This window comes from Siphateles boraxobius, unplaced genomic scaffold, assembly GCF_051911475.1.
Source record: "Siphateles boraxobius isolate OS27281-9 unplaced genomic scaffold, OSU_SipBor_1 53, whole genome shotgun sequence".
In the NCBI taxonomy this organism is placed as follows: Eukaryota; Metazoa; Chordata; class Actinopteri; order Cypriniformes; family Leuciscidae; genus Siphateles; species Siphateles boraxobius.
Genome location: NW_027509175.1, coordinates 9,391,122 through 9,415,097, shown reverse-complemented (window position 1 = coordinate 9,415,097; position 23,976 = coordinate 9,391,122). Strand labels below are relative to the sequence as shown.

The 23,976-nt window shown below is 40.7% G+C and overlaps 1 protein-coding gene across 3 annotated transcripts in view; it reads left to right on the top strand.

The window, feature by feature from the left end:
* Positions 1–23,976, top strand: part of LOC143714255 (receptor tyrosine-protein kinase erbB-4-like) — a 188,575-nt gene that overhangs the window by 132,142 nt on the left and 32,457 nt on the right. For 2 of the 3 annotated variants that reach the window (XR_013195432.1, XM_077205345.1), the window contains exons 4-13: positions 1,621–1,755; positions 5,709–5,774; positions 7,249–7,367; positions 10,693–10,834; positions 11,039–11,152; positions 11,267–11,393; positions 11,984–12,057; positions 12,628–12,718; positions 12,937–13,136; positions 19,545–19,677. Coding sequence is in view for 2 of the 3 variants with exons in the window: in XM_077205345.1 (XP_077061460.1) it covers positions 1,621–1,755; positions 5,709–5,774; positions 7,249–7,367; positions 10,693–10,834; positions 11,039–11,152; positions 11,267–11,393; positions 11,984–12,057; positions 12,628–12,718; positions 12,937–13,136; positions 19,545–19,677 (1,201 nt within the window). In the remaining variant the exon portion in view is untranslated. The remainder of the gene's footprint in view (positions 1–1,620; positions 1,756–5,708; positions 5,775–7,248; positions 7,368–10,692; positions 10,835–11,038; positions 11,153–11,266; positions 11,394–11,983; positions 12,058–12,627; positions 12,719–12,936; positions 13,137–19,544; positions 19,678–23,976) is intronic. The other variant, XM_077205346.1, reaches the window with a different exon arrangement.

The following is a 23,976-nucleotide window of genomic DNA, read 5'->3' as shown; positions in this document are numbered from 1 at the left end:
CGCACACACAGAGTGAGTGCATTACCGCCCGCGCCCGCGCTCGCGCTCGCGCTCGGCCATCAGATCTAGTGCCGCGCCGCACTCTTTTGCGTTGGGAGTGCACGTACGTCCCTATGCCTCAGTTCACCTCGACAAAGCACTCGCGGCGGCCAGTTTCGTTTCGCAAAATGTACGTGGTATCAGGGCGTGGTATCGGCGAATTTTTATGAGTACGAGTATATGAGGACAGTATCGACCCGATCCCCGATGCCAGTATCGGTATCGGGCCATCCCTAATAGTAACCAATATTGTAACCAATATACACTACCAGTGGCCATCCTTCACAAAACTTAACATCTAGCACAGTTTTATCATTGGTAGAATACAAATTAATTCAATACAAGCATTTCAGTAAAATATATTTCATGCAATACGTCAAACTTTTAACCCATGCACAGAGGAAAACAGCAGCAGTTTAAAAGTAGCCTGATTCCACGGTAAAACCACAGACTTGGCAACCTTACTATTGTCAAATGTAATTAATTATTGTAATGGCAATGCAAATTTTTAGCATCATTACTCACGTGATCTTTCAGAAATCATTTTAATATGCTAATTTGGTGCTTTAAAAACATTTCTTATAACAGGTCTGCTGTTATAAAATATAAATTGCATGTATATACATTTACAAATATTTACAAATAACATTTTGTGTATTTATTGAAAAAAATCGGCTAATTTTATAATAGTGCTCAGATCCATTTTAATACATTTAATATCCATTCTGTGTGGGCTTAGCAATTTAAAACAAGAAACAGTGGGGACTAGATGATATTTGCTGAAGCTTTAATGGTGAGATCCAATCAGTTGTGTTGGTTCAGTATACAAACCCTGTGCAGAACTGTCCAGTTATGTAAATTATAAAGTTACATTAGTTGATTATGAAGCGGTAGCCAGTGTCGGAATAATAATATTGCTTCATTAACTTCCTATTTGTTTCCCTTCGAGAGCGAATAAAACAGTACTAACCCTTTTTAAACAGCTAGCCATGGTCTCATTCATCAGGAGGTTGTTGGAGGCTACGAACCATCATACGTCTGTGAAATAGATTTTTTTTTTTTTAAAGCAGGCTTACCAATACACACAATGTCTGATTTCTCAGTAACTGAGGCTATTCATTAGAGCTCTGGGCTAGTAATAAACTTAGTAATATTTGTTACAGGGGAACAGGAGGGAGGTATTTGAAAGGGTCTATCAGCTCAAATATACTACCTCCACATAAAGCATATGTTCCCAATCTCTACAGACACATTGATATGCTCATAATCTTGCTTGATCTTTTATAAGCTCCTTAACTTGGGAATTGGGGTGATATCATTCTTAAATCCTGTTCTAAAAAAAGAGATTATTTTCATTACACTGCTTTTATAAACACGCATTATAAACAGGTTTCATAGATAAGTCGGGGTTATATCCTTAGGATGTCCTTGAAATGAACTGTACATCTTTGATACGCACATAAGGTGTTTATTTAACATTATTTATGCTGTGATATAGGCTAAATGGCTCAAATGCAGCATGTTATTCACAAGTGAACATGATTCCTAATTCATTCTCTTTTTGAATTGTCACTGTTGTAGAAATCCTGAATGGAGGCGTGTATGTGGATCAAAACAAGTTCCTGTGCCATGCTGACACCATCCACTGGCAAGACATCATCAAGAACCCGCGTTCTGAACTTCTGGTTGTGCCCTCAAACAACAGTGGCAACACATGTGAGTGTTTGGATGAGTTTAATGATTTAAAATAATAATTGATATTTTTCTTGGATTGACTGAAATTCTCATGTGCATTCGAAAATTGCATTCACAAGCTAAATTTCAAGCTGTAACAAACAAGAAGTTAGTTAAAATGTTTTACCCCTGGTTTCACAAACAGTGCTAAGTCCTAGACTAAAATGCATGCTTGAGCTGTTTTCTCAAGCTTGATGCTTGAGAGAAACATGCACTGACATATATTAAAAACATGTCACTGCCATGGTTTGTCTCAAGATGCATACCAGTAATGTTTTGCAAAGACACATTTATAACAGCTACTTAAATGCCCTATTTGAACTAAGGCCTAATGCTGGCTTAATCTAAGCCCTCTCTGTGAAACCAGGCCTTAAAGATTTACCAGCAATAGTGAAATATTGGTGAAAGTTTGAATTCAATTCACATTGAAATCCCTTAAATTGTCATGCAACTTTTAAATCATGCATACATTTATTTATTATATTACAGACTTTCTGATGGAAAGAAAGTCTCTTATGATCAAAAATAGAGTAAAACAGTAATATTGTAAGATTTATATATATATATTATTACAATTTAAAATAACTGTTTTCTATTTCAATATATTTTAAAATTAATGAATTCCTGGTACGCAAAGCTTAATTTTCAGCATCTTTACTGTCACATTCAATCAATTTTAATGAGACCTTGCTGAATAAAAGTATTAATTTATTTAAACAAAATCTTACTGTCCCCAGAACATTGAACTGTAGTATATTAAACACAATTATTATATTTATTCATAGTTAGTAAATATTTCATTAATTTTTCACTATTGTACAGAATATATATATATATATATATATATATATATATATATATATATATATATATATATATATATATATATACAGGTGCTGGTCGTATAATTAGAATATCATCAAAAAGTTGATTTATTTCAGTAATTCCATTCAAAAAGTGAAATTTGGATATTATATTCATTCATTACACACAGACTGACATATTTCAAGTGTTCATTCATTTTAATTTTGATGATTATAACTGACAACTAATGAAAACCCCAAAATCAGTATCTCAGAAAATTTTAATATTGTGAAAAGGTTCAATATTGAAGACATTTTGGTGCCACAATCTAATCAGCTAATTAACTCAAAACACCTGCAAAGGCCTTTAAATGGTCTCACAGTCTAGTTCTGTAGGCTACACAATCATGGGGAAGACTGCTGACTTGACAGCTGTCCAAAAGACGACCATTGACATCTTGCACAGGGAGGGCAAGACACAAAAGGTCATTGCTAAAGAGGCTGGCTGTTCACAGAGCTCTGTGTCCAAGAACATTAATAGAGAGGCGAAGGGACGTAAAGTATGTGGTAGAAAAAAGTGTACAAGCAATAGGGATAACTGCACCCTGGAGAGGATTGTGAAACAAAACCCATTCAAAATGTGGGGGAGATTCACAAAGACTGGACTGCAGCTGGAGTCAGTGTTTCAAGAACCACATACGCACAGACGTATGCAAGACATGGGTTTCAGCTGTCACATTCCTTGTGTCAAGCCACTCTTGAACAAGACAGCGTCAGAAGCGTCTCCTCTGGGCTAAAGGCAAAAAGGACTGGACTGCTGCTGAGTGGTCCAAAGCTATGTTCTTTGATGAAAGTAAATGTTGCATTTCCTTTGGAAGTCTGGAGGAAGAGAGGAGAGGCACAGAATCCACGTTGCTTGAAGTCCAGTGTAAAGTTTCCACAGTCAGTGATGGTTTGGGGTGCGATGTCATCTGCTGGTGTTGGTCCACTGTGTTTTCTGAGGTCCAAGGTCAACGCAGCCGTCTACCAGGAAGTTTTAGAGCACTTCATGCTTTCTGCTGCTGACCAGAGATATATCCAGCTGCAGACCCGCAGCACCACCAGTTTCAGAACCCCAGCGCCAGAACCGGAAGTGAGGGAGGGGCGGAATTATTATTATTGCATTGTAGTTATTTTTGCAAGAATGTAAGGACAAAATGGGCCAGAGAGTGAGTTCCTCATTTGATACATTGTAAGTTAAATTTATACAGGATTGTTGTGATAAAATGGGCCTAGTGGTGAATTTGTCATTTGTTGTATACATTTTTATTATTTCTTTTAAACAATGCCGAATTTTCTCTCTCTTTTTTAGATTTTTGACATTATTGTTTTACATAAAGAAAAATGCATGCTGCACATGTTCTTGTGAAATAAAGTATATTTTATATAAAATGCCCATACGTTTTTTTTTTTAATTAAACAATCAAAACCAGGCATTACAAATTCATATTAACAATACATAGCTTCAAAATCAAAACAATTTAATTTTTTTGTAAACACAATAAATAAATAAATAGAACATAACATATCACAGAGGTCTAATCAGTTATCAAATTGTGTATAATTTTGAAAACCTCCAAGGCTTGTCTTGTTTTTATATCTTTCGAGGCTTTCTTATACAGAGTTAACTCCTTCATAAAAAACCAAAAACAAAGGTCTTACCTTCATAAATCTACACTTATGTATAAACTGCTTAGCTAAAATAATTAAACTGTTATACATTAAAATGCCCATAAGTTTCAAGCATTATTTTTCACCATCATGATCAGGAAGTAACTCTCATAATACAATGAAACAGATAACTATATACAATTATATTACACAAAATCAATGTTTTAAAATGCTTATTGTACTGTTCCTTAATGTATCATTATAACATACGTATAAAGTTTGACGTTTCGTGTGGGCCGTTTCGTGTCTAAGCAAATTACGCTCCAAAACGTTAGGTGGCGTTACTCAGTTTAGAACGTAAGCTCCTCCCCCTAAATAGTGTTTTAGACGGCTAGCTGTAGTCTCGCGCTGAAGTCCCGTGGGAACTCAGTTGGCCCTGTTCATGCTGGACAGACATTTTAATTGCATTTTTTGTCTGTTAAGAGGCACAAAGACACTCTTTATGTATATGCCCCCATAACTGTCGTTTTAGCTGAGTGGGAGCTCTGGGCATTAGCTACAGCAGCTCCGTGTTGCAAGCACCAATCCGGTTCGCTTTTTTTCTTCTATAGACAGTACCCACAAAGGTATAACGATCAAGATTAACTTAAAAATTGCCCGGAGTTCTCCTTTAACCCTATAGAAAATCTATGGGGTATTGTGAAGAGGAAGATGCGTTACGCCAGACCCCACAATGCAGAAGAGCTGAAGGCCACTATCAGAGCAACCTGGACTCTCATAACACCTGAGCAGAGCCACAGACTGATCGACTCCATTGCTGCAGAAATTCAGGCAAAAGGAGCCCCAACTAAGTATTGAGTGCTGTACATGCTCATACTTTTCATGTTCATACTTTTCAGTTGGCCAACATTTCTAAAAAATCCTTTTTTTGTATTGATCTTAAGTAATATTCTAATTTTCGGAGATACTGAATTTGGGATTTTCATTAGTTGTCAGTTTTAATCATCACAATTAAATGAAATAAACATTTCAAATATATCAGTCTGTGTGTAATGAATGAATATAATATCCAAGTTTCACTTTTTGAATGGAATTACTGAAATAAATCAACTTTTTGATGATATTCTAATTATATGACCAGCACCTGTATATATATACATATTAACCTTTCTGCATACAATGTGGAATTGCCAAATTCATTGCCTTAAAGAAGCTATATTCTGTTCCGAAATGTTTGCAAAGTTTTAGGGTTTTTTTTGCAACCCATGAAAAATAGCAGAATTTCTTCAGTATAATCACTTTCAATTGAAGTAATATAGTTACTCAGAGTCCCACTCAAGCACACTCCCTTGGTAATTATAAAACAGTCAATTAAATCTAGTAAGTGATAAAAGTAAGTGAGGACATTGTATGAGACAAATCCCAGAGCAATTAAAGTAGTGTTGTTGTTGTTTAGGATTAACGATAAGATGTATCCCACAGGCAGAAGGTGTCATCGCTCCTGTAACGGCCGCTGCTGGGGTCCTCAGGAGGATCAGTGCCAAAGCTGTGAGTATTTAACACATGCTTTATCAATTAACTTGCACAACAACACATACACACACACAAATTGTAATATTTAAGGCTTCCAGTGTGATGTGACCTTTGACCTTTTTGCAGTATTATATTATTGATTTCATAGCAGTGTGTCTATCAGAAATTACTGTTACAGTTTTTACAGTTTTACAAATTACAGTTGCTTAAAATAAAGTTTATATTATGGTCATATCAAAGTTCCCATATATGCTCATTTACAGTTTCATAATTTTATTTGTGAGGTCTGCTAGAATATATTTTCTTGATTTAAACAACATTGCTGCAGCACCTCTCCTCACTCTGCCTGAAATGCTTTGTTTTAGTTCCTGTCTCTATAAAAACCCATCTTTCCGAAAAGACCAGTTTGGGTAAGCTGGCCCAGTCTCTTGTGATTGGTCTACCACTTAGACCGTGAGTCAGAAATGTACGGATAGCCTAAGGGGACATGGTGGTGCAAAAAACACGCATTGGAGATTAATCTTTTGTAAATTAAGTATTTACTACCTTTCTGAGGCTTGAAAGTGGTAGTTGCGTAGGCTGTCAATGAATGAACAGAAAGCTCTCAGATTTAATTAAAAAGATCTTCATTTGTATTCCGAAGACGAACAAATGTCTTACGGGTTTGGAAGGACCTGAGGGTGATTCATTAATGACAGAATTTAATTTTTAGGTGAACTATCCCTTTAAGTCACGGAAATATTGGCATCACTACAAACGAGACGTTTCAGGCTAGTGTTTTCTGTTGGAGAGATTCTCTTTCTTTGGCATGGTTCTTTGTAAGTTTGCAGATCATTTATATGCACAAACAGCTAAATTACACAATATAGGAAAGGTTAAATTAAAAAAGCATAATAAGTGCATTTTAATACACCCACAATAATGAAAGATGGCAAATTAACATAAAAATGTACTTCATGTGGTAACTTCATGTCAACTTCAAAATAACTTTTTGTTGCAGATTTGTATCAGACAAACTTGTAGCAGACAAATATTGGAATATTGCTGTATATCAAAGTTTGACACACACACACACACACACACACACACACACAGACCATTTTCAGACATTGAAACTTAATGAGTTCTGTCTGTAATGTAAAAACATTGTGAAGCACCTAGAGTGATTGCTCTTGGGAACTCACTGATCTTCTCTGGTGCTCTGGTGGCACGACCTGTGGTGATGTTCTCTTGAGTGGGTAGCAGACACAAAAGGAGGGACAGCAGGGGATGCAGGTTCAGTTTTCCCTACATAATTAGGTATAATTAAAGAGGATCCAGCTCCATAGAGTGTCACAGCTGATGAGAGGTTGCACAGTGTGTCTGACAAATAATAGAGCTAAGGTTTTTGATGTGTCCTGGTGACTTTTGACATATTTACAGAAAAGTAAAAATAAAAAAAAACTCCACAGATGCCGAGAGAGCTTAACTTTTGTCTTTGTGGTTACAGTGACAAAGACGGTGTGTGCAGAGCAGTGTGATGGACGCTGTTTTGGTCCGTACGTCAGTAACTGCTGCCACCGTGAATGTGCAGGAGGCTGTTTCGGACCCAAAGACACAGACTGCTTTGTATGTAACTCTTCCTTTATTGTTCCTTTATTATGTATGATGAACTCTAGAAGGTGCAGGCTGATAGGTCCTAAACTCATTTGGTAGTGATCGCATCGTCATCTACATAGACCAACGCTACTTTTGCGTCATCGAAGGGTAACGCCCCTTTTTGGGGGAAAACAAACGGATTCCTCTGAGAACAGAACTCGCTCTAGATCTGCAAAGTTTCTTGATAGCAAAAATGGCACAAACATACACACTCTCTTTGCCGGTCGAAAAAAAAGCTACTGGATACGGGGTTACAGAGGTGTCCCTTTGAAATGGTCGAAAACTGGATTAATGACCCCGCGCAGAGGCCAAATATGGACTATTCAGACATCTACCACTATCTTGTGGAATCACCAAGTAGCCTATTTTTTTGTCATTACACACTCACAGTATGACAAACTAGACGATGAGGCCATGTCACTTGGATCATATTTAACTTGATTTAAACTATTGACATAGTTTTGTTGTCGACTAGCTATACTAGTTAGAAAGACGAAGCTGCTAGCAGCTACGTGATTAGCTCTCACTAGGCACGCTACCTCGGCTGTTAACAGATTTTACTGTTGAAATAGTGGCAGGCTAGGACTAAAGTGGACTTGGCTGTTTTCTGCTTGTGTCTAGGACTTTGAAAGTTGTAAAAAGGTTTACAGTGTATGGCAAAATATGTAGCATTGATCTATATGATCCTAACAAATTATATCTCTATTCTGCGTTCACTTGCATTCTGCGTTTTGAATTGCCCGAGAAAGTTTTATTGGGTCATAAAATTTCTACGAAAAATTTCCCCAGAGAAACTTTGGAGAATGAAATAAAGAGCTGGGAGGAAATATATAGCCTATATAGCCAACACAAAAGTTATGCAAGTAGCAGCTAAACGCAAAAACTATTATAGCCTAATCTTTCCTGGCTCCTCATCTTTTCCCATCCCTTTAGGTTTGGTTAACATCTTTAATATATCATTTTACAAGCTGAAGGAAATATCCGTCAGATAAAAAATAAAAAATAAATCTTCACCAAAATACAAACCGACACAATGGAACATCCCTCATGGCCTCATCGTCTAGTTTGTCATACTGTGAGTGTGTTAATGACAACAATAAAAAATAAACTACTTACTTGGTGATTCCACGAGATAGTGGTAGATGTCTGAATAGTCCGGCAAAGAGGGTGTGTACGTTTGTGCCATTGTTGCTATAAAGAAACTTTGCAGATCTACAGCGAGTTCTGTTCTCAGAGGAATCCGTTTGCTTTCCCCCAAAAAGGGGCGTTACCCTTCAATGACGCAAAAGTAGCGTTCGTCTATAGCGCAGCTGATTGGTTGCTGTTGCATCAGTGGTAAATGAGCTCAACATTCAAACAAGTACCGGTAATTTTGCTGTTATAAGTCTGTAGCACGCTTTCAGAAACCCTCCACCTTCCCCAGCTCCACCTGTATAGATCTGCTATAGGGGTTAATTCATGTATGTTGCATGTGTAGCAGCACCAGCATGTCTTACATGCTCACAGCAATGTCTGTGAATGTATTGGCAGTAGCAAGTCACGGTACCTGCTCTGCAGAAGCAGCAGCGTAGCAGATCTATTCCACCAAGACCAAATACATTAACATTGTCATATCATATTACCATTACCATGCCAATCTCTCAGAGAGTTTTCATGACAGAAATGACAAATGACATGTTGTAATATGTATGACGAATGACACGTTGCTTACAGGGAGCATTCTTATAACTTCTCTGACTTTAACGTTCTGCCAGAGTTTTCTCAAACATATACAGAATACAAACATTCTTCCAGTAATCTGAAGGAAAGGACCTAAGGTCTAGCTAGGGCCAAGGAGCAGGACCGGAGTACAGAAAGTTTTATATATATATTTATTAGTACAGAATGACTAACGTTTCGATGCCATGCGTCTTCTTCAGAGTCAAAACGACGCAGACGCATTGCGTCGAAACATTAGTCATTCTCTACTAATAAATATATATATATATATTTATATAAATTTCTGTGCTCCGGGCCTGCTCCTTGGTCCTAGCTAGACCTTGGGTCCTTTCCCTCAGAATTGTGTTGCCTGTTCCGTGAGCACGAACTAGGCTGAAGCGCAAGTGACTCCTTTCTACTATTCTTCCAGTAATGTTAGAGAGGTCATAGGATGGTATTTTAAAAGTTCATTATTTTGTTTATTGGGTTAATAGAATAGGTAAACATGCTTAAATAACATTATTTTTCACATACTGAACATCATTGCAGTACCTCTTTTGCCAGTCTGTCTGAGACATGCTGATTTCTTCCTTCTGAAAAGCTCAGAGTGCTCTGATTGGCCAGCAGACCCAGTGTGTGAGATCCCAAGCGTGTGTCAGAAATGTAATGCCCCTTGTCATAATCGCGAGCTTCAGCTTTATCGGTTTTACCGTATCAGTTTGTGCCCGAATCGGATTCTGAAAATGTGGATGATCAAGCCGATCGGTCGGAACCAAAATTTTACAAGCACGACTTGAGCAGAACCAGCAAAAGTAATCTTTGTATATAGCCGGCGTTGTACTCTCCCAGGTTCAGGAAGCTGTCCTCTCTAAAATGTCCTGTGCACAAGCAAACCTTTGGATTGTACTGCTCAAGAACAGCTTCATAAATAAATCTTAACCTCTGATTCAGAATTTCAGCCATTTTTGGAAGGCCAAATTAAAAGGTTTTGCTTTCGCATCCAAACACACAGCGTTTCCGCGACATGGCGAGATTGGCAACAACACTAAAATTCACTGAAGCCTCGTCTCCTCTCTCTGCATATGCCTTTGGTAATATGATGCTAATATGTCAAATTGTGACGTAGATGTTTGAGGAAGTTATTGAAGTTCCACATGCTTTTTATTATATCCAATGAAGAAGATGTACAACGAAGAAGAATGAAAAACAGAACTGTAGTGACACACTAGATGGCAATACAACAGTGACACCTATTGGCAAATTACTATATTGCAATAGAAGTAATATCTTGACTATACAATTGAGGTGTTTTAGGCAGGTCTGGAGCTGTGTTCTCTGTTAGATAGAATAAGTCCCTTTGTGGGACACTATAAGCTTTGCAACTTTGCAGATACATACACAAACCGATACATTACACACTAAAGGAAGAGGAAAACTTAAAAAAAACATATGACCCCTTTAATAGAAAGTTTGTTTAAATGGAACATGCAAAATATTCTTAGTTAGAACATATCTTTAGCAGGGGAAGAGGTGTCTCTTCATTATAGTCATGTTTTATTGATCGAACACATACTTGCATGATTGTTTTTGTTCTCAGGCTTGTACCAACTTTAATGACAGCGGGGCCTGTGTGACACAGTGTCCTCAGCCATTCGTCTACAATCCAACAACCTTCCAGCTTGAACACAATCCCAACGCCAAATACACCTATGGAGCTTTCTGTGTCAAGAAATGCCCACGTAAGTTACACTGATTAATCATGCATTGGATAGATAAATAAATAAATAAATAAATAAATAAATAAATAAAATCAGAGAATCATCCATTTTAAATGACGTGCATACTGACAGAATTTTCATTTTTTGGGTGAACTGCCCCTTTAAAAAAAAAAAAAAAAGCTTTGTGTTACTCTCACAAGTAAGCTCTGTTGTTCTTTGTAATAGATAATTTTGTGGTGGATCACAGCTCATGTGTCAGAGCCTGTCCGAGCAACAAGATGGAGATGGAGGAAAATAACATCAAGATGTGCATCCCGTGCACTGACATCTGTCCGAAAAGTACAATACTTACCATACTTACAGAGAACAGAAAATAACCTCTACGCTTGTTAGGAACATATTATCTTTGTGGGTATGTTGATGTTTGTTTGTTTGTTTGTATGTGGTGTTCAGTGTGTGATGGTATAGGTACCGGCAGTCTTCAAACGGCTCAAACCGTAGATTCCAGCAACATTGAGAAGTTTGTCAATTGCACCAAGATAAACGGCAACCTCATCTTCCTCATCACAGGCATCAAAGGGTAAGGAATGGTTAAATTTCCAGGCTGATGGTTTTAATTATTCACAGATGACAAATTGTGTGTCTCTCTTTGAACAGCGATGTGCCCTCAAATCATCTGTACACAAAAAATGTAAAACCTTTCTGTTTTTAGTTTATCCTTATAGTGTAAACATGCCCTTAGTTTAAATCCCAATGAGATTGACCTTGTTGTTTCCAAGACATTATTACTCCATCAAAACCTGTTTACTGAGCAGAATATCTTCCTTTGCAGGGGTTTACATGGTTACATGTCTTCTAATAACCTTTTTTCTACAAAATATTTGCCTGGTGATTTTTGTCTTAAAATGCTTATGAAATGCAATTTTTTTTATTCAAATTATTAGTAGTAATAATTATCAATGATTCTTAGTTGTTCTTGCTTTTATTTAAGTAAACACAATTATTTATTATGACTGAATCAACCTGACTGTATTAGTTTGAGCAAATGTAAGTATCTTTAAGGGCAAGATACTTATTTTAAATGTTTACTGTACATTGTAATTTGTGTACGTCTTGACAAACACTCTTTGCATTCCTTAAACTAGTTACATGTTTTGCTTTGTTTAACAGAGACATGTATCATGGTATTGGCGCTCTGGATCCTGAGCGACTAAATGTGTTCCGCACCGTCAGAGAGATCACAGGTAGAGAGAGGGAGAGAGGTTGTCATTATTCTTAAGATAATTTGGTGCATTTAAGCATGCAAATGAAAAACAAATGTGAACACAAATTCATTTCTTAAGACACTGTCACATTATTCATGGATCCTTATTTTTACAGCTAATAGGATTTGTTGCAGTATTTATTTGCTGAGTCTAATAGCTTAGAAAAAATGAACAGTTAGTCATGTTAGAAGACTTTTACTTCATTAAAATCTGGTGTGCACAGACATTATATTGCAGTTAATGGAGTGAAACGTAATGAAACCCGGCACAATAAGAAAGAACTATGACTTGTCGTGAATGCATTTCCCGTGTCCACTATATAAACACACCTCTGATATTGATCATAAGAACATGTGCAACTAGTATGGAAATCACTCCCAATGAAACATGATATTTGTTTAATATTTGTTGGTGGGATATTAGATTTCTATATTTCTTCATTACTTTTATTCGAGTAGTAGACTACTTGTGCTCTATTTTTGCTTTGCTTGTTGTATAATGTCTGTTGAATAATAGGTTTTAAATCTTGTTTGTTAAATCCATCCAAAGGTTACTTGAACATCCAGTCTTGGCCAGAAAATATGACTGACCTTGGTGTCTTTTCCAACCTTGTCACCATAGGAGGAAGAACTCTTTATAGGTACAAATCACATAATATTTTTAAGCAAATCAGTGTATTTATCTTATTTGCATTATCATTATTTTACGGTCAACATCGGTGGAACTGATTTCAACATTTGCATACAGTACAGCTCAATGAATCAAATTGTCTACTAAATGACTTCCAAATTAAAATGCAATTGATATGAAAGAGTAGAGATGGAGGTTTTTAGTGATCCTCATCTCATGTTTTGTCAGTGGTATTTCTCTGCTGATCCTGAAGCAGCGCTGGATCTCTTCACTGCAGTTCCAGTCTTTGAGAGAGATCAGCGCCGGTAACGTCTACATGACCAACAACAGCCAGCTCTGCTTCTACAATACAGTGAACTGGACCGGTCTGTTCCACACCAGCACTCAGAGAGCTCTGATCAAGAACAACAGGGACACCAGAGAGTGTAGTGAGTGTTCTAGGCAATACTGACAAAAGAAAGAGATGGGCTTTTTTTTTGGTGCACTTATTATAAACTTATCTTTTATTTTGTGACAATTTAAAATTACTAAATTTGTCAGTATTTTAAGGTAAGTCACTTCAGATGAATAGCCTATGATAGCCTGATGAGTAATCACATTAAGTACATTTAGAAAATTGTGTAACAAAGGTTCAGTGTTGGTGTGATGGAAGAAGACAGGGGTCGGCGTGGCTGGGACTCGTACACTTTTATTTGGTTCACAAAACAGGAAAAATGCGCTGTGCGCGCTTAACATAAAGCTCGTTCACGTTCAGGGAACACTCTTTCCACTATATAAAAATATCACTCTTTCCACTTTTAAAATATCTCTCTTTCCACCCTATCAGGCAATACTCTTTACGCTTTTGCTTTCCGTGCTCAACTCGCGTGTCGTGCACGAGTACCCAGTCCTTGTTTCTCTCTCCGCTCTCTCGCACCAGCCGGCTTTTATGCGGTCTCCCCACGCCAATTACTGCAATCAGAGACAGGTGTTCGTCATTTTGCACTTGACCTACTTACTCACCGCTCGGCTCCGTCCTTGCTCTCCCACTACAGACTTCGCTGAACCACGCCCCCCTCGCCACATACCCCCACCGCCCGACTCAGGCCGGGGAGCCGTCCGGCCTGCAGCCTCCCCCCTCTCCCCCCTCCTCCTGGAGAGGAAGTCGGCCACAACCATCTGTGCACCCGGCCTGTGGATCACCTTGAATTTAAAAGTCTGTAAAGCCAGATACCAACGGGTGATCCGCGCGTTGGTATCCTTCATGCGGTGGAGCCACTGCAGGGGAGCATGGTCCGAACAGAGGGTGAACTTTCGACCCAGGAGGTAGTAGCGGAGGGTGAGAACGGCCCACTTGATGGCTAAAGCTTCCTTTTCAATGGTGCTGTACATAGTCTCTCTCTTTGAGAGCTTCCGACTAATGTACAGCACCGGCCGCTCTTCACCCTCTATCTCCTGGGACAAGACTGCGCCCAGCCCTCTGTCCGACGCGTCTGTCTGTAGGGAAAAAGGGAGAGAAAAGTTATGAGCTTGTAAGAGCGGTCCGCCAAATAGAGCAGCCTTTATCTGAGTAAAGGCCTGCTGACACCGCTCCGTCCACTGGACAGGATCTGGTGCTTCCTTTTTAGTCAGATCAGTCAGGGGGCTAGCGAGGTCCGAATAATTAGGCACAAACCTTCTGTAATATCCAGCTAGCCCCAGGAACTGTCTAACCTCCTTTTTGGTCTTAGGACTCGGACAGGTCGCAACTGCTGCGGTCTTATTAATTTGGGGACGCACCTGTCCATGACCCAAGTGGAAGCCCAGATACTTAACTTCCACGCGCCCGATTGCACACTTCTTTGGGTTGGCCGTGAGTCCCGCCCCTCGCAGCGTCCTGAGGACAGCTCGCAAATGCTGCGTATGCCGCTGCCAGTCGTTACTATAGATGATAATATCATCCAAGTAAGCAGCGGCATACGCAGTATGCGGCCGGAGAATTTTGTCCATCGGGTGCTGGAAGGTTGCGGGAGCCCCGAACAAGCCGAAAGGAAGAGTAACAAATTGGTGTAATCCAAACGGCGTCGTGAAAGCAGTTTTTTCTTTAGATATTGGAGATAAGGGGATCTGCCAATACCCTTTTGTCAAATCCAGTGTCGAATAAAATCAAGCGGTACCGAGACGATCAAGTAATTCGTCAACCCGCAGCATTAGATACGCATCGAATTTCGACACAGCATTCACCTTGTGATAAGGTAGGGGCGAGAACACATCAGTAAACTCCGCTTGTAAATTACGTATGTCAGTGATTTGGGACAGCGAGAGGTGGTCTCCTCCAAATGCCAGAGCGAGAAATTGGGAATTTGAACTCGCTTCTGGACCGAGATCCTCCTCCCCACTTACCACCAGCGCCAGCATCACTGATTCCACCTCTTTCCATTTTTTAAGGAGGTTGAGGGTGTATATTTGATGTGCCCCGTCCCTATCTGATCCGACAACCTCATAGTTGAGGTCCCCGACTCGCCGTGTGACCACAAACGGCCCTTGCCACTTCGCGAGTAATTTAGAGCTGGACGTGGGGAGCAATACAAGTACTTTATCTCCCAGTGCAAATTTGCGTAGTCTAGCTCCCCTGTTGTACAGCCGACTTTGCTTGTCCTGAGCCTGTAACAAATTCTCCATGGAGAGCCGCCCCAAAGTGTGGAGTTTTGTTCTCAGGTCCAAGACATACTGAATTTCGTTTTTGCTATTCGAAGGTCTGTCATCCCAAACCTCTCTAAGCACGTCCAGCACCCCGCGGGGCTGACGCCCATAGAGAAGCTCGAAGGGGGAAAACCCCGTGGAGGCTTGGGGAACCTCGGGTACAGCGAACAAGAGTGGTTCTAGCCACTTATCCCAATTTTTGACATCTTCCCGCACGAACTTACGAATCATGGATTTTAACGTGCAATTAAAACGTTCCACCAAGCCGTCTGTTGGTGGGTGATAGACGCTGGTGCGGATCGATTTAATGCCCAATAATTCGTACAGTTCGCGAATAGTGCGTGACATGAACGCCGTGCCTTGATCGGTGAGAATCTCTTGGATTCCCACCCGGGAGATTAACTGAAACAGTGCGCTCGCCACGCTTTTAGCCGAAATATTGTGGAGCGGCACTGCTTCTGGGTATCGCGTTGCATAATCCAGCAGGACTAATGCAAAGCGATGCCCCCGTGCAGATCGTTCTAATGGCCCGATGAGGTCCATTCCAATTCTCTCGAAGGGGACCTCCATTAAGGGAAGAGGGCACAAAGGTGCTTTTGGGTTGGCCGGTGGATTCACCAACTGACATTCGCGACAAGACGCACACCACTTGCGCACGTTCTAGTGAATGCCCGGCCAGAAAAATCGGGTCATTAAACGATTTAGTGTAGCTGCCTGCCCAAAATGCCCAGCCATCAGATTACAGTGAGCCGCCTGGAAAAGCATTTCCCGGCGGCTCTTTGGAACTGATAACTGAGTTGTATCTTGCTTTGACTGGGTGTCCTGGGTCCAACTTATCTTTTATGATAGCAAAATAAGGATATGAGGGCGGTCGGTCGGGGTGGAGGGGCTGCCCGTCGATTGTATGGACCTGGTCAAACGCATTTTTAAGCGTCTCATCTCTGGACTGTTCCAGAGGAAAGTCATCACGCTCTGAAAAAATTCTTCTTTCAACCGCGTTCCGATCCTCTGGGACAGGTACCGAGGGCCCCGGCACAGCCTCTCCAACCTGAGCGACCGCTCCCCTCTCCTGCTTCCTTTTTGTCCTAGAAGCACCCGCACACAAAAATCCCAAATAGTGTTTTAAACCCCGGCCAATTGGTCCCCAAAATTAACGGGTCCCGGGGGGTTTGGCTAACGGCCACCTCCACACTATGCTTTTGGCCCCGAAATTGGATAATGACTGGCATTAAAGGGTAATCCACCACCTTCCCGTGCACACACGGCCCTAACCGTGCGGCTCTTATCCAATGCCTCCGGTTGTATCAGATTTTGATGGATGGAGGTTTGGTTACACCCTGAATCCACCAAAGCCTGATAGGTACCCCCCTTAATGCTCACTGGTATTTGGTACAAACCAGCTTGATCGGGGGCAGCCTGCGGTGTGTCAGGGACCCTGACCAGTGTCCCCACCTCCATCACTGGACACCGGTCGATAAAATTTCCAGGGTCCCCGCAACGCCAACAGGCCGGCCCAGTCCTTCCTGCCGCCCCAATGGCGGGAAGCGGGTCAAGCGATTGGCGTGGGGAGAGCGTGGGTGCAGGAGGTGCAGTGGCGGAGGCTGTTCCCCCTTGGCGGCGCTCTGGATGCGGGAACAGGCTCAGCCGTAGGGCCGGTCCTCCAAACTGCTGGTAGGGGTTCGCCGACCCCTGGGCACGCCACCATCTGGTCCTCCGCCAAACTTGATGGCCTGGTTCAGTGACGTCGGGCGGTGGCACTGGACCCACTGCATGGTCTTCCGGGGAAGCCGCGCCACAAACTGCTCCAGTACCACGTGATCTATAACTCCCTCGACGTCGCGTCCGTCGGCCATCAACCACTTGCGGCACGCATCCCGGAGCTGCTGCGCAAAGACGAAGGGTCGGCCAGATTCCCCGAGCTCCAGTGACTGGAACTGCTGTCTGCTCTGCTCCGGGGTCCGGCCGACCCGCTGCAAGATGGTGCGTTTGAGGTCTTCATAGACCAGGAGGTTCTGGACTGGCAGCTGTTGTGCGGCGATCTGGGCTTCTCCGGTCAGCAATGGGATCAGCCGCATTGGCCAGTCCGCGGGCGGCCAGCCCCAGGCCTCGGCCGACCTCTCGAACAATTCGAGGAAGGCCTCGGGGTCATCCTGTGAGCCCATTTTATGGAGGGGCATGGGCAGGGCCGAGGCTGGAGCTGGCGACGATGGTATGGCCCGAAGCTCCCGGTCCATCCAGCTCCGGAACTGCTCACGGTCCTCCTGCTGGGCCCGGAGGAGTGTCTCAAACCGGCGCTCTTGTTGCTCCTCCATGGCCAGCAGTGCCTGGTGTTGTTGCATGTGGAGTCCCGCGAGCGCGTGGATGATGTCCTCAAGTGGTGACGGGGACTGTCTGGCGGCGGCCTCTTCTTCCATCCAGGGTTCCGGCACCAGTGTAACAAAGGTTCAGTGTTGGTGTGATCGAAGAAGACAGGGGTCGGCGTGGCTGGGACTCGTACACTTTATAAAAATATCACTCTACAGACTTCGCTGAACCACGCCCCCCTCGCCACAAATTGTATTCTGAAATGTTATGTTTACATATGCAAATGAATCTAATTAATCTAATTAAACACACTACTTTACATAAATCTCCAGAACATAAATATCAACATTGGTTAAAGCCAGGCTCACTATTTTTGTTTCATTTTTATTGATATATTCCAGTTTTTGAAGAGAATATTGTCAACAGCCCAAAAAATAAAATACATTTTCACCAGATTTTTAGGAATAAAATGTGATGTTTTTTGGGGGGACTTTTCATAAACATAATAATTTTTTATACTGTACAAACAGCATATGGTATCCCCTTACACTAAACCTACCCATCACAGAAAACTTCCTGCATTTTTACACTTTCAAAAAAAAAAAAAAATCACTTAGTATGATTTATAAGCTGTTTTCCTTATGGGGACAAAAAATGTCGCTAACACACACACACACACACAATAATGAGAATTAGGTGGAAATGCTTACTGTATATCTTATTGGTCCTAAAAGAAGGCTTTCTTGTCTTTATGCAAAACATTTTTTTTTTCATCTAATAAATTTTAGGCTGAATGTGTACAATTGACACAGTATTTGCTTAATTTGTCAACCGAGTTATCATCTTAGAGTACTTGAGACTTAGTAATAGACTAGTAGAGTAGGTTAGACAGTTTATAAATTACAATAGACTTCAACTTTGGGACACATAGGACATAAAGACAATCGTTTTACAGGGCAATATCTTATGTGTGATAAGAATTCACTGAACTGATGAAATGGAGAAGCACAGGCTTATCTGTAATGGAGATGTTGACAGTTGCAGAACACTTCCCACAGTGCCACACTGCCAAGCCGCACTTTATGTAATTAGTGTGATAATAAGTGTGTGGTGTGCAGGATCAATCGCGCTGTTAGCTGGCTCATCATTGGCCTCTTTTCCACACTACCGATCACAGTAGTTTGATATCCCTGGATTGTTCAACAGTCCTGATTCATGGATTAGGTAGCAATATCTAACCTCAACGATATGTATTTAAAACATTGCACAACTAACATGGGCAGTTTAGAATAATAAAATATCTCAACATATTTTCTATTGAAAGTTGGGGATGAACTGTAGCAATGTTCAGGGAAGAAGGAGGCGGGAACCGGCTAACATTCAAATAACTTTATTAAAATAAAACAAACCAAACTAAAATACCGCCAGCAGCCCCTCGCGGACGACTGCTGGCTTACCTAAAATAAACATAACGGCCAGCATCCCCTCGCGGACGACTGCTGGCTAAAATAAAACACAAATACAAAAAACAAAACTCAACTAAAATACAGGCCTGTTCCTCTCTCGATCATCAACGTCGTCGCTCCTCCTATATGCTTCCGCTCCTCCGTGAGAGATGCGAGACCGGGGTGTTGCTCATTAGCAATCGCACCACCGGCCTCGCGCCGTTCTCTCACGTCCCCCGGCCGTCCTTTTCGCCACAGGAACATATAGATGTTTAGCCATGTGTACACCAGTATTTGGATGACATGGTCTAAAAAACAAAACCTCAATGCATATCATGTGGCCTTTAAAAAATCTGTTATTGTGTAACTTGTGTCCATATTGGCCGTGTACGAGTGTAAAGTAATTTCTTTGAATGTTTTCTGCAGCTCAGCAAAAGATGGTTTGTGATTCGCTGTGTTCAGCGGCAGGATGCTGGGGTCCCGGTCCAGATCAATGTCTCTCTTGTAAATACTTGAGCCGAGGAAGGACATGTGTAAAATCCTGTAATCTTTATGATGGGTGAGTAAAAGACAAATTGGACACAGACTTCAGATAATGAAGAAACAAGGACAAATACGATCGGCTCTGCTAGAATCATGCTGAAATTTAGATTTACAGCACCAGTCAAAAGTGGTACTTGTCTATCTATCTATCTATCTATCTATCTATCTATCTATCTATCTATCTATCTATCCTTCTATCTGTCTGTCTTCAATGGTACACTTTAGACATTCTACTAACAATAAGTAACTTTACAACTACGTTAACTATCTTTTATTAGTGTTTTGGTAGGCTGTAGACTGTTAGTAGACCGTTAGGTTCGGGTTAGTGGAATAAGTTGACATGTACTTGCAAATTTAAGTCAGTAGAATGTCTGTTGGGGGACTATCAAAATATCAAAACCACAAAATATTGCAAAAAGATGCAATATACTATCGTTTATTAGTGTTTTGGTAGGCTGTAGACTGTTACTAGACCGGTAAGTTCGGGTTAGTGGAATAAGTTGACATGTACTTGCAAATTTAAGTCAGTAGAATGTCTGTTGGGGGACTATCAAAATATCAAAACCACAAAATATTGCAAAAAGATAGGATACTGATCATTTGTTCTGCTTTTTGAGTGTCTTTGAGTTTCTTTATCCTTTTAAAAAACATTTTATATTATGATTCATATAATGCACATCATATAGTTCACAACATAATTCATTAATAACACTAATTTTAATTATGTAAGCCTACGTTTTTGGATCAATATCTATTTAAGAAACCTAGATGCAAAAATCCAGTCGAGTGGTCAGTTGTCAAGTTGACAGTTTATTTATCTTTACAGACCAGTTACATGACTTCATTCTGCTAATGTTTCATGAATAAGACCCATTGTGTGGGCAAGCATTTTAAACTCCACAAGTTCTGATGTACACATCACTAGATTATTGGGCCATGGTTACTGCAGTCTTTTTTTGTTTGTTTTATGAAGACTATCTATCATTTAGATTGCCCCTAGTCACTTTGTAAACAGAATTGCGTAAACTTGTGCCTTGGGGATGTGTGAGAAAAGATTAAAAGACTCAGAGAGAGGGATGGATTTCATCTAAAAGTTAGTCTGAACGCAGAATGCCGCAGCACTATGTCTGGCCAGTGCTACTGCACAGGCCAAAATCCAGTTAATTGTTCCACGGCCTGTCCCAAGCGAGCTCAGAAGACACTGCCATCTGTGAGTGACAAAGAGGAAACACTGATCTGACAACAAATTTACATTCTGGTCCTCTGGGACCGTCAGAGAAGAGCTCTATGCTTGGCACTGCTTTTCTGTCATTAAACAATGGCAACTCTGACCAACATCTGAATAGGATTCCCTGTGGCAGAAAAATGTAATTTTGTTCCTAACAATAATCAGCTGTGGGGGAGTGTCATATTTTTAGAGAATGAACTGGGGTCTCATTATACTCAATTAATTGTGCTTTAAATCAGCTGCCGTTGTGTGGAGTCTATGATGTGCCAAACCGCTCCAGTTGTTCAACCAAGAATTTGGGCAGTAAGGGTGTTAGAGGTTCTGATTACTTAGAGAATCAATTTAATTAAAATAAAAATTAAAAATTAAAACAAAATGAAAAAATAAGTTTTAGACAAGAGTTTTAGGTAGGTAGGTATTTTTTTTAGAGAATCATTTTAAATGTGTGCTGAATTAGATATTAAAATAAAAATATCCATTTGACTGTTGTAGGTAGGTTGTTAGGCAGGAGCCTTAGAGAATCAATTTAAATAATGTTTGCTGAATTTCATTTTTAAAGTGTAACGTCAACCCGCTTTGTTGCAAAGTTGGTTGTATGTAAATGAACAATGTCTTTTTTCGAGAGAGAACTGCGTTGCTCTGAGGCACGTGTAACAGCACCCCCCTTTTTCTAACAACACGACTTTTTCATTCTTTTCCTCTTCTCCTCGCTTTCTTCCACTCCCCTTCCTGAGTCATTACTCTCTTCTCTGTCACCTTCTCCAGGTCTGGATATTAAGAAAGGTTATACTCCTTCTCATTGCCCCAGTCTACGGTTGGAAATTGTTAGATGTGGGTCATAAACTTAGCCGAGGCTATATTGTTTTTCTGGTAGCATTGCTCTAAGGGATCTAGACTATCCTGGAGCATCGCTCGGACAAGTTTGAGATTCCAATTGAGCATAGAAGCTTCAGGGCCTTGCCTATCATTGCTATATTAGTTACTGGGAGCAATGTTGTGCAAGGTGTGTACCATCACAAACTAATGTATTATTGGCTATGGCCTTGGAGCTTTAGTGCTAAGGGTTTTTAGATTGCTCTAATCACTGGTCAGTATGGTGTAGTTAGTATTGATGTCCCATTTGTTTCAATCGACGCAGTGTTGGTTCCCTCGAAATGTAACGTCTAGGTTACGTATTCAACCCCGGTTCCCTGAGAAGCCAACAAGACGCTGTGTCACGTTGCCATGTTTCAGGCATACCTGCACATTGGGTGACCACCATCAAACAAACCAAATGTGGGACGATTATAAGTTTATGTGGGACAATGTGGGACGTTACCAACACTAAAACATAACCTGAAACTGTTACATAATGTTTATCTAAATTAATAAAAACATTTGTGTTCTGTTAAAAAGCTGTTAAAAATTCTTTGTTTTTTAGTCCCTTCCAGAAAACACCATTACATCACAATTTACATGACATTTAAATTCAACATCACTGAGCCCAAAGGCAGTGGGCATCATGGAGGTAACTATTTTCAAAACAGTTCTGACCAAGTCCAACTCCTACTACTCCTTTTTTTTCAACCATTGGATAGGATTTAAAAAACGGCTGTTGTATTTGTACATCTGACGAAGCGCTGTTAAATATAAAGTGAAAAACTACGCCGCAAAAAGAATAAATAAAATGCTTCCTTAAAAAGGCAAAAGAACGCATGCACGTTTTCTTAATATGATATTAAAAACCAACAGACTGATGAAAATGCGGGACATTTTCTCAATATGCGACGTGCGGGACAAGGGGTGAAAATGCTGTGCGGTACAACGCAAAGCAGGACGGGTGGTCACCCTACCTGCACATCTTCCTTCAGACAAATCGAATCTGATGACGTGTTGTCAGGCGCCCTTAAATACACTGGGGTGCAACTGTCAGCCATGAATGGCGTGTTGTTACATGTGCATTAGAAACCGGGTTCCAAGGGGGCGTCTCCCCATAATGTCAGTCGACGCAGCGTCTCGTTCACTTCTCTAGGAACTGGGGTTACATATGTAACCTAGATGTTAGAAATTCACATTTATTTGTCAGTAAAAAGACTTCATCCGGCAGACTTTGGACCGCTCCAGGGCTTTTGTGAAAACTGGCAGTTTCTTTCAGTTGTTCCCCGCCATTTGGAGGGGAATACAATGAAGTCTACATACAGAGGTTTTTCAGATTTTCTGTCACGGTGTTCTCTCAATGTGTATGATTCTTTGCAGCCTTTTATAGAACAGCAAAACAAACACACACCTTTTGAGGTGCATGCAAGTTGAAGGAGAAAACATGATGAAAAGAAAATATAACTGCACACTCTCTTAAGCACATTTTAGTATTACCAGTTTTGATAACTTATCATTACCATTATTTGCAGCCTTTTGCCACAGCCTACAATGCGCTGGATCCTCACCGGAAACCGGAAAAAACTAATTCCCGCTAAAAGTGTACTCTTTGAATTCTTGCACCCTGTGACAATACAAGTCGACACCATTGTGACTATAATTTTGCTAAGAAGTATTTCCTACAAAAGCAAGGCAGTATTTTGACTATGGTTAAGCATATCCATAGCAGACTGGTGGGAGGGCTTTGGACGGCAACATGCCCAGTGCATTATTAACAGCCTTTTTTTTTCTCTGTTTTCTAGTCAGGTAGCGCATATTTCGTTTTTTTCCTTCTTAATGCATAGGTAGCCAAGTTTTATAGAATACCCCTTTTGCCAGTGGTAAAGTAGCCCTTTTGAGTTGGTAGGTAGATAGGTAGATGGAGGTCTTGGAAATTAGTTAAGTTGGTTTAGGGCTTCACATTAGCACCCATTCTGACCATAACATTTTCCAGTGTGAGAAACTGAGTGCTCGTACACTCGATTTCCGATGTTTTAAGATCTTGAAGGTTTCTTTGATCCTCACTCTGTTATTGACAAGGCACCATCTTCCCCTGTTTTGGAACCGCCTCTCAAAATTTCCCCTCTGAAACACGGGCTGATAGAAACGAACAAAGGAAAGGGTATTGATGGCTCTGCTGGGCAGCTCCTCTGCCGTATCTCCCACAATCTGAGCTGCCATCTGCTTAGATAA